The sequence below is a fragment of the Sus scrofa genome, chromosome 3, assembly GCF_054392235.1.
Source record: "Sus scrofa isolate SSC_HxYL_T2T_F1_AM1 chromosome 3, Sscrofa_HxYL_maternal_Yorkshire_Landrace_v2.0, whole genome shotgun sequence".
Taxonomy (NCBI): Eukaryota; Metazoa; Chordata; class Mammalia; order Artiodactyla; family Suidae; genus Sus; species Sus scrofa.
In genome coordinates this window covers 82,431,756-82,451,633 of record NC_139385.1, presented here as the reverse complement: position 1 = coordinate 82,451,633, position 19,878 = coordinate 82,431,756, and the positions used below count along the sequence as shown (strand labels likewise).

The window sequence follows — 19,878 nt, the reverse complement described above, 5'->3', positions numbered from 1 at the left end:
AGTGGGAAAGTGGCTACTGGCAAGGTTGTCTTGATGCGGATGTCAGAAAAGTAAGAGAGTTAATTTGGGGAACTGAAAACTTCTACTTTAAAATCAGCATTACATAGAGGGAACACATTCTATCTATCAAAAGAAATTCTAATAATAAGGAGGAATCATGTCATGTTATAGAAATAAAAAACAGTGGCAGTCAAAGAGAAAATTGTCATGTTTTGCAGGATATTGGCAGTTTAAAAAAAAAAAAAAAAGGAGGCGGCTTCACTGGGTACAGTAGTAATTTCCCATGACTTTTTAAAGATCTGTCAACACAAAAGATCATCATGAATTACATCAACTGGCTGTCAGTCACTTTTGAAATGTTTCATTGCTGAGCATAGAATAGACTATTAAAACACTCTAGATTCCAGTAGATACCATGTCATTATCTAAGGGAATATTGTCTGTTAATGAGGTCTAAGTGATGTCTACTCCTGAATGACAGCTAACCAAAATCCTTACAAGGGCATTTACAAATGTAAAGCCAGATGCTTCGGGAGTAATTTTGAACTTAAGGATGAAATGGAGCAATTTCAGACATCAACTTCCATCAGAGTTGGATGGAGCTCCTTTGATATTTTTACCCCCTACTTCCCACTCTCTTACAAAAATATATACCACTGCAGATATCCAAACTGTCCTTACTGTTTCAAGGATATGGAACTAACAACATATTAAGATAAGCGTTATGTCTTATATAAAGTGAAGTTCTATAAGAATCATCTAAAAAGAAAACAGTTTTCATGGAACTAAAAACATATTAAGATGTGAATTATGTCTTTTTTTTTTTTTTTTTTTTTTTTGGTCTTTTTAGGGCCACACCTGCAGCACATGGAGGTTCACAGGCTAGGGGTCCAATAGGAGCTATAGCCACCGGCCTACCCCACAGCCACAGCAACGTGGGATCCAAGCCATATCTGTGACCTACACCACAGTTCATGGCAACGCCGGATCCTTAACCCACTGAGCAAGGCCAGGGATCGAACTCGCAACCTCATTGTTCCTGGTCAGATTCGTTAACCACTGAGCCAGGACAGGAACTCCGCGTTATGTCTTATATAAAGTGAAGTTCTATGAGAATCATCTAAAAAAGAAAACAGTTTTATAAAGCAAATGCCTCTCAAAACAAAATGACAGAAGTCACTTATGCTAAAAATCATTAAGAAGAAGATATTTCTTCTGTCTTTCCTTCTCAGCATCCAAGAGAATCTAATGAGGAAGGCAAAGATTACACTATGGAGGTCACCTCCTTTCCAACCCTGCTCCAAACACCGCGCAGAGTCTGAACCAGGATCACAGATAGATGCTTAAGTTATTGACAAACTCCAGAAAAGAAAATGTCTTCATCACTTTCTTTCAACAGTTTAAAACTAGTCCTGAATTCCAAGAAGAGGTTTCTATCCCCAGTTATAAACGACTTCTGGGGTACATACATCTACTTATACTAGGGTCAATACTATTTCCCAAAGCAGAGAATTTAGTGTACTGAACCTCCAAATGGACTAATCCAAACCAAGAAAATGACCCCTCTCCACACCACCAATGCTTCTCAACTACAGATTTGCACAAAGATAAAGAAGTAAATAATAAACCTGGTTCTCATTCACAAAAATAAGCTGTCCCTAAGACTTCCAAGAATTTTACCTCCATTTCACCCCAGCAAGGGGACCAAAAACTGTGTCAACTACTTATTTTATATTATCTTTAAAGCAAACACCTAAAATACTAGGAACCACTGGTTTCAAATTCAAAGGTCTAGTACAAAGCTTATATTTGACAAGATAAAATGTTTTAACATAATATTAGCAATATCACTGCTGTTAACAACAGGAGATGGAGACGCAGGCTTTGCGGGAGATAAATAACTAAGGACAGGGCCATGAGGTCATCAATCTAGACCACAGTAAAAACAGAGGGCGAATGCAAAGCACTGGTCATTTTTTCAGACCTGGGGCACTACTGTAATCATAAAAATCTAAGTATTCAATATGGTACCACTACCAGGACTGCTGAATTTCCTTAACTTTAAGAACCTACCTGCCTACTTTCTTTTTTTTCCCTTCTTCTTTCATTAATTAAGGACTCATATGTGCCAAAGGAATTGGGACACACAATTATACACAAGACAAAGTCTCTGGCTTTACGAAGCTCATAGTAAACACATACACGTGTAAACATACAGTATAATAGAGGTGGGAATAAGCACTGGGAATAGAAGGGAAGGATAAAGAGTTACATGAGGACAGTAGATCTAGGCTATTTTGAGATAGGGAGGTCAAGGAAGCCTCCTCAAGGAGATAACATTTGAGTAGGGACTTAAATAAAGCGAAGGTAAATTTCCATCATCTGTAATAAATAATCTTCTTAATCTAATTTATACCTTAAGCCTTTCTATCAGAATAGTCTTCGCAAAGTAGAATATCCTCCGATTCATTTTAAAACCTTCTTTCAAATTTCACTAATTCTCTGATGTTCTGAGATTAATAAACTAGAGGCTTATTTCCTTTATCTCCATAAAACAGTTTTTAAATTAAAATACTGAAAAAGCAAAATTTTAGAACAAAAGAAATTTTATTTTAAAACTAAACTTACTCCGAATCCTTTTTTTTTTTTTTTTTTTTTTAATATGGCTGCACCCATGACATATGGAAGTTCCCAGGCTAGGGGTTCAATCAGAGCTACAGCTGCAGGTTTATGCCACAGCCACAGTAACAATGGATCCAAGCTGCATCTGTAACCTATGACACAGCTGGTGGCAATGCTAGATCCTTAACCCACTGAGCAAGGCCAAGGATCTAACCCGCATCCTCACAGATACTATGTTGTGTTCTTAACCCATTAAGCCACAATGAGAATTCCCAAATCTTATTTTTAAAGGAAAATGTATTTCAATCTTTTTATTTCAAATCTTATTTCCAAACTACTTATCAGTTGGGTGGCTTTAAGCAAAGGTAGTATTTTTCATCATCTTAAAACCAAAATAATGGCATTGAAGTAATACCAATGAAATAATAAATATATTACAATATATTATAAATACTTAAATACAAATACTAAAATAAATAATAAGGTGTCAAAGTTCCCATGTGGCATGCAGTCTGTGAAGGATCCAGCATTGCTGGAGCTGTGGTACAGGCTGCAACTACAGTGGAAGTTCAATCTCTGACCCAGGAACTTCCACATGCTGGGGCTGCAGCCAAAAATAATAATAATAAGGTGTTGAATATAAAATGTATCTAATTCATGGGAACTATTATTGATATGGACTTACTATTTATTATATCTCCAGCTAAATATGACTTAAGAAAATACATAACCATGTTGGCTAGTTTCGCTTTAATTCATATCCACTAGCCAAAGTGGGCACTTAAAGCTAGGAAATAATCATAGTATTGAGCATGATGCTATTCCAAAGGCCCAGAGATACTGTCTCTCCCCTTAAATCCAACATTTGCGCTAAATCTCCACTTTTAGCTGAAGGCCTTTCTTTCACTGGGAAGCTGAGCATTTGGACACTGCCACCATAACATATACACAAGCACCACCGTCTGCATCCATGCACCTGCTGCTCATCGGTTACCACAGCTGAACTTCACTTAAAACCAATCCCTTCAATTGTGGGTGAGATCCTAAACTCTCTCTCCTATTCAAGCACATTAATCCAGAGATTTTCCCCTTTCTTCTACATCAACATTTTCCTTTCTATTCCATTTATTCCCATCAGAAATAATACACTGTTACTTCTCCTATTTGAAAAAATAAATTTAATTAACTCACTTCCCCTGCCAGCTACCACCTCATTTCCTTCCTTACTTGTGTAACAAAATTCCCTGAAAGACTCATATTCACTGCCTCCAATTCCTCTCTTTCCATTCTTTAAATTTTTTAAATGTAAATAAACACTTTATTTAGGATAGTTTTATATTTACAAAGTTGCAAAGAGTTTCCAAATACTCCACTTCCAGTCCCCCTACTGTTAACATCTTACATTTTCATGGTTGCATCTGCCATAACCAACATCAGTACATCACTATTAATGAAATGACACACTGTATTCAGGCATCACTAGGTTTCCCCTGATGTTCTTTACCTTTTTCAGGCATTCATCTAAGCTACCACATTACATTTATTTGTTCTGTCCTGTCTCCTTAGCCTCCTTTGGTCTGTGACATTTTCTCATAGTCTCTGTTTTTGATGACGGTTAAGTTTTGAGGAGTACTGGTCAAGTATTTTGCAGAATATTCTTCAATTGGACTTGCCCTAACGTTTGTCCCATGATCGGACAAAAGTCATGGGTTTTGGAAGGAAGAACACAGAGGCGAAATGCCATCTCATCACATCAACTCAAAGGCACATGTCATCAACATAACTTAACACAGATGATATTAACCTTTACCATTTGACTAACCTGTGTTTGTCAGGTTTCTTCACTGTAAAGTAACTTGCCCCCTCCTTCTACAATCTGCTCTTAGAAAGACAGTCACTAAGAAAAATCTAGAAGGGAATGGGGTGAAGCTAAACTGCACCCCTGGAGGGGATAATATCCACCTAAGTTATTTGAAAGTCTTCTATATAGGATTCATTCTCTTTTAAATCTACTCTATCAGGAGTTTCCTACCATCATTTGCTTCTATTCTAATGCTCTTATCTTGACTCCAAGTTGCCATTGTCTTACTCTTCATCTTACTAGATGTATCACCAGTGTTTATAATGAATGACCACTCCTTCATTGAAATACTTTCTTCACTTGACTTCCAGGACACCATACTGTCTTATTTCTGCTTTTGTTTGTTTTCTTCTTACTTCCCTACTAGCTCCTTCCCAAACTCCAGCCCAGATTCCCATCTTCTCCTGAATTTTTTTTTCTTTTTCTTTTTTCTTTTCTTTTCTTTTCTTTTCTTTTTTTTTTTAAGGGCCGCACCCATGGCATATGGAGGTTCCCAAAGCTAGGGGTCGAATCAGAGCTGTAGCTGCCAGCCTACCCCACAGCCATAGCAACACAAGATCCAAGCCGCATATGCCACCTACACCACAGCTCACAGCAGTGCCAGATCCTTAACCCACTGAGCAAGGCCAGGGATAGAACCTGCGTCCTCATGGATGGTAGTCAGATTCGTTTCTGCTGTGCCACAACGGAACTCCTCTCCTGACTCCTTACTATTGAAGAACACAAGGGCTCAATTTTAATCTTCTCCATCTTTACAAATTCCCTTAGTAATATTATTCAATCAAGTGGCTATAAACATAGTTTTTAGGCTCCCCAATTTTTTCTCCAGGTCAAACTGCTTTTTCAAACCCTAAACTCATATATTCAGTTGTTAATTCAATATCTCAAACTGTATGTCTAATAAACACTGGAAATTTGGTATGTCCAAAACCAAATTCCCAATATTCTTCTACCCCAAATTTAGCACTATTTTATGTTTTTGCCATCATAGTACATGGTATCTGTAGCCTTCTACATATAGTACATATGTATATTACTCAAATAAAGAAAAAAAATTGGAGTTATCTTTAACTCCTTGCTCTCTTAATTCCTGCTCTCTTGCTTCCTTTATATCTAACCATTAGGAAATCATGCTGGCTGTACACTCCATATAGGACAATTTGTCACCACTGCATCACCAGGCTTGCATCAGATTTTGCTGGATTACTGTCAAAGCCTTTTAACTGGTCTCCCCATCTGTATGCTAGTTTATTCTCAATCCATAGTCAATGTGATCCTTCTGGAATATGTCAGATCATGCCATAATCAAAATTCTACCATGGCTCAATTTCACACAAAATAAAAGACAAACATTTTATAATGGCCTACCATGAACCCCTGGCATCTCTCTAATCTAATCTCCCGCTTCTCTTCCCCTCGCCCTCTCCACTCTAGCAATCCCAGCTTCCTTATTATTCCCTGGACTTTCCAATAACTTAACTACCTTCATACCTTTCCTCTACTCCTAACTTCTGCCGAGAATGCTCCTTCCTCTTCAATGATAACTCACTGTCAAGATGCTGCTCTTTTTCAATAAGACTAACCTTGAACTTTCACCAGACTCCTAACTTCCTTAATCCAGGTCCTTTCTCTTTCTCCAGAGCACTCACAACCTTTCATCATACTAGATGATTTACTTATTTATTTTGTTTATCATTTATTATCATTTTCTACCACTAGAATCTCTTTCATTATTGTTCTTATTGTTGTTCACTCATTTATCCTTAAAGACTTAGATCAGTGCCTATCACACAGTAGGTACTCATAACTGTGGTAAAGTTAATTTTAAAAATTGTTTTTATTTTAACAGGACATTTTGTTCTAATCTTCTGACTTGTCTTAACTGAAAATCTCCATCTCTGTACTAGCCCTAACGACCACTGTTTACCTGCCCAGACCTATTTCTTTCTTTCTTTTCTTTTTTTGGTTGTGCCGTGGCATATAAAAGTTTCTGTCCAGGAATTAAACCCATGTCACAGCAGCCACCTGAGCCATTTCAGTGACAATTCTGGATCCATAACCCAGTGTACCACAAGCAAATTCCCTAGATCTCTTTCTTATTACTAAGCAATATGCACTGAGTACTTGCTATGAACCAAGCACCAACGTAAGCATTTTACATGTTCATTTAATCCTCACAATTCTATGAAATACATGCTATTATGGTCCCCATTTTACACATAAAGTCAAGTAATCTGCCCAATAACATATTTAAGGGGAGAGCCAGAACTAGAACCTAGGCAGTCTGCGTTAGAACATACACTCTCGACTACTGCTCACCTGATCTTCTCATACACCTGGAAGAAGCAGCCCTAGAAAAACAGCTGTACCTGCTGACTGATTGAGATCACCACTTAGGATCCAAGAGCACAAGGTGTTCAAGTTACAAGAGGTACTAGAACTGAAAGGTAATGCTCAGTTGGCTTAAGATGGGGAAGTAAAAAAAGGCATGTAAAAAGCATGGAAGGGAGTTCCCATCATGACTCAGTGGTTAACGAACCTGACTAGCTTCCATGAGGACATGGGTTCAATCCCTGGCCTTGCTCAGTGGGTTAAGGATCCGGCATTGCTGTGAGCTGTGGTATAGGTTGCAGATATAGCTCAGATCCTGTGTTACCGTGGCTGTGGCATAGGCCAGCAGCTATAGCTCCAAATCGACTCCTAGTCTGGGAACCTCCATATGCTGTGGGTGTGGCCCTAAAAAGACAAAAAAAAAAAAAAAAAAAAGGCATGGAAATGAGTATACAGAAAGATAAAAGGATAGAACATATGGACAGGAAAAAAATAAGAGATGAGACCATATAACTTCAAATCAAGGCAGGCATACAGACACTAGCTTATAGGAACTTTTAAGTACTAAAAGAATTCTCTGGCAACCTGAAATAGGATTCTGTGACTTTTGAATACTTTTAATACTTCTATCATTTGAGTGGAAATCTGCTCCCTGTTACAGAATCATCTCTCACTATAACAATTTCCATCTTTGTTATGATGTAAAAAATCTCTTTGCTATGATGAAATAATTAAATAAATATGGAGGGTAGTACATTTTAGTAACAGTAAGATTGGGTGGGGGGTGGGGAACCCTGAACTTAGGTCTCATTTCTAACATTTTGCTAGCTGGGGTATTCTCCTTGAACTTTAATTACACTTTCTGTAAAATGGAAATAAGAACACTTGCCCAGCCTGCTTCAAATGTTACTGTACTAAATGAGGTGACATTTGTGAATGGACTTTGAAGAATATAAATTGTTCCACAAATGTGACTATTATGATGATGATTCCAGATGTGAACTTAGTTGCGTTACCTCTAAAGAAGGATATAATGTGCTCCCTTTCAAAAAAAAGGTGAATAATACAGTTAGTCAAAGATAGACTGATAGATACAATTTATGGTTGTGTATATGTCTATACTGTTACATACCACCATAAGAGTCAAAATAAATAAATGTGTGTGGATGTTCCTTCATTCTTAAGCAAAGATTTTGATAATGGAAGTACATTTGCCTAAAAAGATCCAATGACAGAAATAACATTTATCATTCATGAAATGATGCCAAGAACTATGACATAGTCCTTCTTTGATAAGCTCCTACTGCCTCTTCCTCTCTTACCTGACCTGTAAGCACCTGTGAAAGGACAAAAGGGTCAGGAAAACTGAAGTTAGGTCTTCTTTCAAGATGCCACAGTAAATCAGTGGCATAGTCACAACTAATCTCCAGACTCTTCTGAGGCCAAAGTTGTTTCTATAAACCGTGTTCCTGCTATGCTAATTGTTTAAAATGGCCTTTTTTTTTTTTTTTGATATACCTGAAACTAACACAATATTGTAAATCAACTATACTCTAATAAAAAATAAATTAATCAAATAAAATAGCTTTTTAAGAGACTGCTAAATCAAATGGCATTATAAGAATTATATCAAGAGTTTTGATGTCGAAGTGGTTCATAAAATAAATAACAAATTTCCAGCTGTACTTGGTATTCAGAAAAGGAGAGCAGCATAATCTAACAAAACCAGGAGGATATCTGAATATTCACCCCAACTTTCCTTTTTTATAGCACTCCTGATTACAAAAGGAAGTTAGCCTATTCTCTGACACACAAAGACAATACCCACTATTACTATACCAGGCAAGAGAAAGCAAGCTGTGCAAAGTCAGGGGATTGTCCCAAATGATGGCAAATTTGACTTAAAATTGTTTTTTTGGGTTTTTTTTTTTGGTCTTTTTGCTATTTCTTGGGCCGCTCCCACGGCATATGGAGGTTCCCAGGCTAGGGGTTGAATCGGAGCTGTAGCCACCAGCCTACACCAGAGCCACAGCAACGCGGGATCCAAGCCGTGTCTGCAACCTACACCACAGCTCACGGCAACGCTGGATCGTTAACCCACTGAGCAAGGGCAGGGACCAAACCCACAACCTCATGGTTCCTAGTCGGATTCGTTAACCACTGCGCCACGACGGGAACTCCTAAATTGTTTTTTAAAAAACTATTGTTTTAAATTTATCTATTTACTTATCAATTTATCTACTGTTATAAATATAATTCAATCACAGCCAATGTCCCACATTATAATACAGTATTTAAAAATCTTTAACACAGGGATAGAAACAATCATTCCAAAATCAGAAGTAGATGTTCACCTGGCTTCCAGCTGTACTCACCTAGGAGTCAGTATCATTAACCACTTACTGACTTTCATTATAATGCTTGACAATATATATCTGAGAATTTTAAATTTTCCTAGACCAGCTGACTTTGGAACTATATCACCTCTATAGGTAAAACAGATGGTCAACAGCCTTTCTCTTTACCTGCAAAAAATTTCCTCCAAGTTTTCACTTTGGGCACTCTAATTTCCACAAAAGGGTAGGTTGAGGCTCCAAGCAAACCTGGGTTTCTAACAGAAGGGAAACTTCACATTCTTGTAAATTTAAGGACTTCACAACAATGCACCAAATCTTCACTTTACCAAGATACTATTTTCAACATGTGTACAACATCCCACCACCCCTTGTGAAACTGCACAAGCTTCTACAGAAACAAGAAAACAGCCTTTCTCTCATGTTTCCTCAGTGATATATCCCCAGACTTCGATGCTAATAAAGAGTAATTCAGCTCTCATATACCTGATGTATCTCAAAAACAAAATCTGAGTCTAACACTAACAAATGACTATGAATGCCAAGATGCCTGACATCAATGACATATGCAGACAAAATGTGACTTCATATTGTATGTTGTATTTGAACTGCCATTATTTTCAATAGGGCCCTGATGCTGACTCTGTTCACCAACCAACACTTTTTAAAATATACTCAGTGGCAAAAAATACAAATTTAATCCAACAGTTTCAGAAAGGAAAACCAATTAAGCCTGTGTAGGCAATGAGAGAGAGAAAAAAAAATGACTTTTCAAAAAAATACAATAATAATAATGGATTTCTCCAAGGCAACAAAAGAAAACTACAAGGGAATTATTATGCACTTTCACTATGAGTCCATCAGAAAGAACATGACAGAACATATAGAAAGTCATAATAACTCATACCTAAGCCCCAGAGCTTAGGACATCTGTGTACATATTGCCTTGGATACCTCCAATAAGAGTAGCTTTACCTCAGTAAGTCCGATATTCTTCCTTTTAATGACATTCTGTAGAGAGTTGCTCAGAGTCCTAGTTAGCAACAGGTTTGTAGATTTACGAATCATGTCATCAACTTCAGTTGAGCTGAAAAGGAAGTGTCAAGGCATGAGAATTATTTTGCAAATAAAAAGGTACCAGTGGTACTTGTAGTTGTAATAATAATAATAGCAAGAAATAACATTTATGGTATATCAAACTATTCTAAATATTTTAATGTATAAAAATTCATTTAATCTTCACAATAACCATATAAAGTAGTTGTATTATTATCCCTACTTTACAGATGAGGAAATGAAGGTAAAGAAAAGTAATTTTCTCAAGGTCATAGAGTGAGTACACAACAAAAACAAACAAAAAAAGATTTGAATACAGGGAGTATTAGTGGCACAGTCCACTAAAACTCAGGAGCCACTGCACAAAGCAAGCCCTAACAGCCCAAAGGGCCAAAAGCAAGCCTTTTCTGCCAGTGTACCCAGAGTGCTCAGCCCTAAGACAACAGCAGGGCTTACTGAGCCCATAAGTGGGGTGCCCCAGTGCATGTAGCTCAGGTGAGTGTGCTGCTGGGTACCACAGAATGTCAGCTACATAAGACCATGTCTCCAAGACTAGGAACATAACTAACCTACATAATGCATAGAAATAAACAGAGATTATATGACAAGATGAGGAAACAGAATAAAGCGTTCAAAATGAAGGAATAAGACAAAACATGAGAAGAATAAAAAAGCAAAATGCTTATGTCAAGCAATCTAGATAAAGACTATAAGTTAATGCTCATAAAGATGCTTGATAAACACTTGAGAACAATGGATAAACACAGTAAGAGGTTTCATAAAGAGCTAAAAAATAAAAAGTATCACCCAACAGAGCTGAAGAATAAAATAACTGAAATAAAATATAACCTAGAAGGAATCAATGGTAAATTAGATGATGCTGAGGGCGGCATCACCAAAACTAGACATAGACAACACACACAAAAAACTCCAAAAATGACAGGTTAATATCACTGATGAACATAGAGCCAAACATCTTCAACAAAATATTAGTAAACTGAATTCAACAATCTATCAAATCAATCATACCCAACAATCAAGTGATATTTATTCCAGGGATACAAGTACAGCTCTACATCTACAAAGCAATAGGCATGATATACCACATTAACAAAGTAAAGGATAAAAATTTTATGAATGGGAGAGCAGATCAAGATGGCAGAATAGAAGGACATGGAGCTCACCTCCTCCCACAAATACATCAAAAACACATCTTCATGTGGAACAACTGTCACAGAATAACTACCAAACTCTGGCAGAAGATAACATATAATCAAAACTGCAAGAAAGATCACCAAGTAACCAGGTAGGATGAAAGAAAAAGAAAAGGGAATCAAGATGGGAAGTGTGTCCCTAGTAGGGAACTGTGAAAGGGGAAAGGTTCCTTCACACAGGGAATCACTTTCATGGGCTGGGAGATCAGCCAAAATAGAGAGATTCAGAGGCTCAGAGGAAAGTATAACAGCCAGCTTGTGGCGGAGAGAACAGGGAGAGTCCAGCATAGATTATCCTGGCCACCACCCTGCGCTTCCCAGTCTGAGTCTCAGGTCTGCTGGTGCACAGGGGGCTGGGTGCTGGAACTTGGGCTTCACCAGATAGACCAGGAAAGAAAACTAGGGTTGGCTGCCCAGAGACAGCCTAAAGGGCTGAAGTGTGGTCTGAGTAGCAATGATGGGTGTGTGCAGGAGAAAGCCCAGGTCTGCCATAGAATCACCACTGTTACTGCATGCGAAGGGTGGTGTGGGACCCCACCATAACAGCCTGAGTCGTGGCATGCTCACAGCAGTCATAGCTCTGAATGTATGAGCTCTGGGAGTACTCAAGCCCTGGCTGGTTGCCCACAAACAAAGGCATGACTTAAAGCTCAGCAGTATCACAGAGGTTGTTTGATTCAGGGATACACTCTGCAGCTAGCAGCTTTGTAAAATCAGCACCTGTGAGACATCTGTGCAGATTACTGGTGCTCCTCTGGCTGGGGAAGATCTGGCATTAGCTTCTCCAGGTGTTGTTTGTGTATGCATACAGAAGCATGGCTGGTGTTTGGCTGTTCCATAGCTCCCACAGTGGGTCCAAGGGCACAATTTCAGTGGTCCCAGTGCCTAACTTGGACTAACAGCTCTGCACTGGTAGCTTTGCAAGCACAGCACCTGAGGTACACCCTGCCTGAATGCTTGCATGCCAATGGTTAAAGCAGGGCCAAGGGAAGTACCAAAAATAGTGTATCTTGCTGAATCTACACAATGGGTGACAGGTGACAATACAGAGCACACTTCCCAGTGGACAGCTCCTATGGAGGAATATTCAGGGGCTACTCTACCACCAGGAGTGCTAGCTCACATTACAACTCAGAAATAGATCTGGGGGTTTCCACTCCAACAACTGGGCAGCAGGCCCTGCCCCTGAAAGAACTGTGACAACCACAGAGCAAAGAGGAGGCCCCAGCATGCTCTAGTCACAACACAAGTCATACCCTCTACCAAGGGGAAAATGACCAGCATAACTGAGGAAAGACATGGCAGCCCACATGTCAAAAATATTAGATTCACACAGACTACACAGGAACATTCCCACATAAAAACAAACCTTCAAGATCACAGTAGAAAAATATTTCTCCTAAAATCACAGATTGAGGTAAATTATGAAGCAAAAAGAAATGCTCCCAGTTATCAGATCAAGAGAATTACCCTAAAGAATGAAAAATGAGGAGTTCCCATAGTGGCACAGTGGTTAATGAATCCAACTAGGAACCATGTGGTTGTGGGTTTGATCCCTGCCCTTGCTCAGTGGATTAAGGATCTGGCGTTGCCGTGAGCTGTGGTGTGGGTCACAGACGCAGCTCAGATCCTGCGTTGCTGTGGCTCTGGCATAGGCCAGTGGCTACGGCTCCGATTGGACCCTTAGCCTGGGAATCTCCATGTGCTGTGAGAGCGGCTCGAGAAAAGACAAAAAAAAAAAAAAAAAAAAGAATAAAAAATGAAACATCTCCAGTTTATTAGACCCTGAATTCAAAAAAGAGGTAAGAAAAATACTGAAGGAATTAAGAAAGGCTATGGATAGAAATGTAGATTACTGTAAAAAGGACCTAGAAAGTATAAAGAGGAGCCAATTAAAATTGGAAAACTCATCTGCTGAAATGAAAGCTGAGTTAAAGGCAATAAACAGAAAACTGAAAAACACAGAAGAATGATAAGTGATCTGGAAGACAGAAAAATGGAAATCATCCAATCAGAACAGCAGATAGAAAGACAAATGAAAAAAAATGAAAGCAATATATGAGACCTAAGGGATAATATAAAGTATGTCAATCCATGTATAATAGAAATCCCAGAAGGAGAAGAAAGAGAAAAAAGGATACAAAATATATTTGAATGAATGATGGATGAAAACTTCCCAAACCTAAAGAAGGGTCTCAAAGAAGGTGAAACCAAACAGACCTACGCCAAGATACATTTTACTTAAAATGGCAAAAGTTAAAGACAGAATTCTAAAAGCAGCAAGAAAAAACAAAGAATTACTTATAAGGGAATCCTATAAGACTAGCAGCTGATTTCCATACAGAAACCTTTCAGGCCAGAAGGGCCTGGCAAGATATATTCAAAATCCTTTGAAAACTTGCAAAAAAGACTACCCAGAAGATTATCATATATAAAAGGAGAGATAAAGAATTTCTGAGACAAGCAAAAAGTAAAAAAATACAGCAATACTAAACCTATCCTAAGAGGAGTATTAAAAAGTCTTCTCTAAACACAAAAAAGAACAATCTATAGAAAAGAGAAAATCATAATTGGAAAGTAAATCACTTAAATGAGTCAGTATACAGAGTAAAATAAATTTTTTTAAAAATTTCTGAAAGCAATAACTACAATGAAGAGCAAAAGGATAGATAAACATGAAGATGTAATAGGTGACATCAAAATCATAAAATGTGGGGAAGAGAAGTATGAAAATGAAGGTCTTTCATTTTGATAATGTGTTTGAACTTGTATGACTACCAGTCTAAAAGCAAGCAGATATAGTGATGGGTTAACTTTCCTGAAAAACAGTGTAAGCACAAATAAAAATCATACAATAAATTCACTAATACCAAAAAGAACAGAACATAATGCAAACATAACCATCAAACCACAAGTGGAAAAACAAAAGGAAAAAGAAAGGAACAAAGAATAAATACAAAATCAACTGGAATTAAGGCTTTAAATGGCAATAAATACATATCTATCAATAATCACTTTAAATGTCAATAGACTAAATGTTCCAATCAAAAGACATAGGGTGGCAGACTGGATAATAAAACAAGAGTCTATAATATACCACCTATTACTGACCCATCTTAGGAGTTCCCTTGAGGCTCACCACATTAAAGACCTGGCATTATCACTGCTGTGGCTCTGGTTACAGCTGTGGCATGGGTTTGACACCTGGTCCAGGAACTCCTGCATGCCATGGGTGTGACTGATAAAAAAGGAAGGAGATCCACTTTAGGGCAAAGGACACAAATAGATTGAAAGTAAGGAGATGGAAAAAGAGATTTCATGAAAATGGAAATGATAAGAAAATGAGCATAGCAGTAATCATATAGAATAAAATAGACTTTAAAACAAAAGCTATAAATAAAGATACAGAAGGATAGTGGGAGTTCCCATCATGGCTCAGTGGTCAACAAATCTGACTACGAACCATGAGGTTGCAGGTTCGATCCCTGGCCTTGCTCAGTGGGTTAAGGATCCAGTGTTGCCGTAAGCCGTGGTGTAGGTTGCAGACATGGCTCAGATCCCATGTTGCTGTGGCTCTGGCGTAGGCTGGCAGCTATAGCTCCAATTAGACCCCTACTCTGGGAACCTCCATATGCCACAGGAGCAGCCCTAGAAAAGGCAAAAAGACAAAAAAAAAAAAAAGATAAAGAAGGATAGTATATAATGATAAAAGAATAAATACAAGAGGAGGATATTAGGCTCATTAACATATATGCAACCAATATGGGGAACCTAAATAGATAAAACAAACTAAACAAACATTAGAAGGAGAAATTGATGGGACTATAATAACAGAAGGTGACTTTAACACCCTGCTCACTTCAGTGGACAAATCTTCTACACAGAAAAACAATAAGGCAACAGAGATCCTAAATGACACAACAAAACACTAAGACTTAATTGATACCTTCAGGACATTACATCCAAAAAAACAGAATACAAATTCTTTTCAAATGTACATGAATATTCTCTAGGAAAGATCACATATGAGGATATAAAAAAAAAAAAAAGCCTCAACAAATTTAAAAGGTTAGAAATTAGTTCAAGCCTTTTCCAACTACGACACCATGAAACCAGAAATCAACCACAGAAAGAGAAATGAGAAAAAGACAATTACTGGAGATTAAACAACATAAAAACCAATGTGTCAATAATGAAATAAGAGGAAATTAAAAAATACTTGAAGACAAAGGACAATAAAAATACAACCAAATAAATTTGATGGGATGCAGCAAAGGTAGTCCTTAGAGGTAAATTCATGGTGATACACACTTTCTTCAAAACACAAGAAAGACTTCAATAAACAACCTAACCTATGACCTTAAAAAAATAGAAAAATAAAAACAGGCAAAATCTAAAGTCAGCAAAAGGAAAGAGATTGGAGAGAAAATAAAAAAGATGGTGGAAAAATAGGATGTGAAGCTAATCTATTCCCACAAATACATCAAAAATACATCTACAGTCAAGTGCAAATGTCAGAATGTTATTTTACTATATAAAAGGGACTTATTTGCTTTTTTGGCACTCCCATGGCATGCAGAAGTTCCTGGGCCAGGGACTGAACCTGAGTCACAGGAGTGACAAAGCCAGATCCTTAACACTCTGAGCCACAAAAGAACTCACTATTTGCTGTTTTCAAAAAGAACTTTGCAAGAGAAAAAATTTTATGTCCTTAGAATTCATACAATTACGTATGTATTCAATATATGTCACCTATTTGCTTCCTTCTGTTGAATGTAAAGGAGAAAATTCTTGCTAGAAAGAAATGAAATTTGACTTAAGAGAATACTGTCCTTACATTTCATAAAAATCTCAATGGAGCAGTTTTTCTTATCTGAAAACCTTATGTTTAAGAGAACTAATTATTTTTATACATATTATGTTTTACATCCTATATTATAATCTCCCCACAATGACAGCTATGATTGTCAAAGTGACCTTGGTCAGTCCAAGTTAAAATGTAAACATAACCCAGGAAATAAGATAAATGGCAACGGAAGAGAAAAAGGCAATTGTAATCCCTCTCCCAACTGAATATCTAATGCAGTCAAGCAATATAAATACTTTTTACATACGGTAGCGTACCTAACATGACCTTAGAGACCATTCTCTGGTACTAGGTCAACTTGATGGGGTAAATACATCAAGTTGAGGGCTAAACACACTTTTGGTTTATAACTTCCAAAGAAAACATTTCAGTGAAATCAATCTCATTTTCAGAGAAAAGAACAAATTAATTGTACAAACCCCGTTTCATTTTCTACCTAGTAAGAATGGCTATCAAACAAGTTATCCAAACTATTTTCCAATTGTTTATTTTCAGTTGCCTAACATGCCCTACATTCCACTCATTCGTTCATTCTTTCTTTCCTTTTTTATTTTTAATATACTAAGTTGGTGTCGTGGATACTGCGCTGAAAAAATTTTAAATGTTTCTACCCTTCAAGAGGCCTTTTCTCACAACTTCAATTTGTCCTCAGGCTTGGTTCCTATGTTGTTCCTATATATTTCCATCACAGCACTTATCAATAATTGTCTACTTTCTCAATTAGAGTAGGCACTCTTTGAAGACATGGACTATGTTTTCAGGATCTTAACATCCTTACTACAAAGCATCATCTGACAAATAACTGAATACTCATAATGCATAATGAATAAACTAATAAACAAAGGAGGCTATAGTCTAGCACAGAAACACACAGATACAGTAGAGCAATAAAATCTGAGATAAGCTATAATGATAGTACTCATACTGTACAGAAAAGAAGCACAAAGGAGTCAGTAGATCAACTCCATTAGGGATGGAAGTAGTCAAAAAGGCTTCATTCAGGACCAACCAGTCCTGAATGGTTAGAATTGAGTCAAAAGCTTCAGAAGAGAAGAAATTATTTCAAGTAGAGAGATAGTCATGAGCAAAGTAAGAGAGATATAGAATAGCATGTTATGATCAGAAAACAATACATAGGTTGGGATGACCTAAGCATGGGGTGACACAAAAATTACATCTGGGATATGAATCTGGAAAAGGTATAGAGGAGACTAGGTCAAGATATGGGGGAGCAGACAGACAGATAAATATGTCAGTCAGGAATATGAACTTTATCCTCTATGCCATGAGGAATCCCTTAAGAGATGAGAAGAATAAAGTTAAATAATGAGATTTCAGAAGACTTACTCTAGGTGACATACAGAATAGAATGAGAACAAAAAGATGGATCGTAGGGAAAGTAAAGTTAGAGACAGAAGAACGACTAGGAGACTACTTAAACAGTCCAAGACAAAAATGACTAGAACATGAATTAAAGCAGCCATACTGGGAAGAGAAAAATTTAAAGAAAAAAAAAAACTGGAAAAACAGATCCATACAATTTTGTCATCAATTAAACTTAAAGAGGCTCACTTACAAATGAGCACTGCTCTCATTAAAGGGGAATAATTAGTGCTTAACTCAAAAGAAATAGACAACTGAGATTAATGTATATAAAATACATTAATAAGATGACTGCCAAAGAATAAGATTTATAAACATGGCAATAATTATTTTGTTGATGCTGATGCTGATTGGATTTGAATCTTGGCTTGAATGCTTACTCTCTGTGTGACCTTCATGAAATTACCTAACCTCTCTTTGCCTTACATCCTCCTCTGTAACAATGGAGCATGCCTCCTAGTACATCACAGGTAAGGGAAGTATTACCTTGAATTTTATAGATGTGATAACATATTTGTGAAGCGTTTATAAAAATTTAGCCCAATGCCTGAAACTTTGCTTACAGAAAGTTATTAATAGAAAATAGGAGTTGAAAATGATTCTCAGATGTCTACTTTGGGTGAAGAGTGGTATCATTCACTGAGAGGAGAAAGTTTCTTTAGAAAGCCAATTAGGAAAACTATTGTCCCTCAAATTCTTTAAGATGAATTAAGTATTTTTCTCCATGTTTTGAAAGCACACTATACATACTACAACACTCGTTATGGTCTATTTTCTTGTCTATTTTCATCAGTAAATATGATATCTAAGGAAAAAAAAAAGTGTATCTTTTAATTCTGTACCCTCCCCAAAGCAGGTTGTATCTGGTACACAAATAGGCTAAATATATGTCAGTTAAATAATTAAATTAAAGGAGACATGGATTCCTTTAACAAGTCCAGAGAACATTTGGAAAGAAGAGTATGTCCAAAGGATTTAATTTAATTTAATATTCCTCACTATTACGGAACCTAAAATTTTATCAAATAGAATGTAAAAATTAGTATACTAATCTGTTCCAGTGAATTCTCACTAGATACAAAGTGTTGAAATGCAAATCTGCAAGGAAAATAGGGAATAAAATACATAATATAAACAAAAACAAATTGTTTAAGAATTTTCAGCTTTCCCTTTCACCATGACTATACAAATAAAGCAGTGCCATACTGTGATGACCTAATATTAATACTTTCAAAATTAGAGCTGAAGGGAATATCAAAAGAATTCCAGAATATTTATGTGCATAGAGCCATAATTTCAGTATCTGTTACATCCCCATAGTTTCATACTCTACCTTAGATGAAGATCTTCTGAAAACTTCAGACAGGCATAGATAAACTCTTTAATTTGATTATAAACTTTTGGCACAAATTCAGAGAATGGGAACTTTTTTGGAAACGGTTGCTGTAAAAGAATTAATGAGAGGAAATCACAAACCAACATACATTGAAAATATTTAAATTATTTAAAATACAAAAAAGAAATTTTCTTCCACATGTGAACTGTATGCTTAACAATCTCAAATTTTTAAAAATATTTCTAAAAGTTTCCTGATACTGAAAAGAACAAGATAAAATTAAATAAACAATAATTTCAATGTCCTCCAAAACCTGAAAGGATGAATAAACTGTGATACATATTCAGCAATAAAAATGAATGATATGTTGATTCATGCAACAATTTGGATGAAGCTCAAAAGAATTATGTTGACTGAAAGAAGTCAGTCTCAAAAGGTTACATACTGTATGATTCCATTTATAAGACATTCTCAAAAAGTTAAAAGTAGATACAAAGCAACCAGATTGGTGGTTGCCAAAGGCTTAGGGTTAGAGGAGGGTTTCATTAAGAAGGAATTTTTTTGAATGATGGAACTGTTCTGTATAATTTTTGTGGTAGCACATACTCGACTCAGCACACTGTCAAAACCAACAGAATTATACAGCATATATGGTAAATTTTACTCTATGTTTTGGGGCTAAGATGTCCTAAAAGTATAATGAAAGCAAATATTTCAAAGTGCAAGCCAAAATGGGACACTCCCAGAAATCCCCCAAGCACTTCAGAGGTGACAGGACCCCAAAATCACTTACTGATATGAAAACAGGAAATTCTGTTCTTCTAAGACCAAAATTTATCCCTTGAAGGTGTTCT

At 36.8% G+C, this 19,878-nt stretch overlaps 1 protein-coding gene across 3 annotated transcripts in view; it reads right to left on the bottom strand.

Annotated features, from left to right (window-relative positions):
- EXOC6B (exocyst complex component 6B) overlaps nucleotides 1–19,878 on the bottom strand; it is a 607,614-nt gene that overhangs the window by 265,967 nt on the left and 321,769 nt on the right. For all 3 annotated transcript variants that reach the window (XR_014841692.1, XM_085018912.1, XM_085018911.1), the window contains exons 15-16: nucleotides 19,022–19,131; nucleotides 10,144–10,255 (exon numbers count right to left, since the gene is read on the bottom strand). Coding sequence is in view for 2 of the 3 variants with exons in the window: in XM_085018912.1 (XP_084875038.1) it covers nucleotides 10,144–10,255; nucleotides 19,022–19,131 (222 nt within the window). In the remaining variant the exon portion in view is untranslated. The remainder of the gene's footprint in view (nucleotides 1–10,143; nucleotides 10,256–19,021; nucleotides 19,132–19,878) is intronic.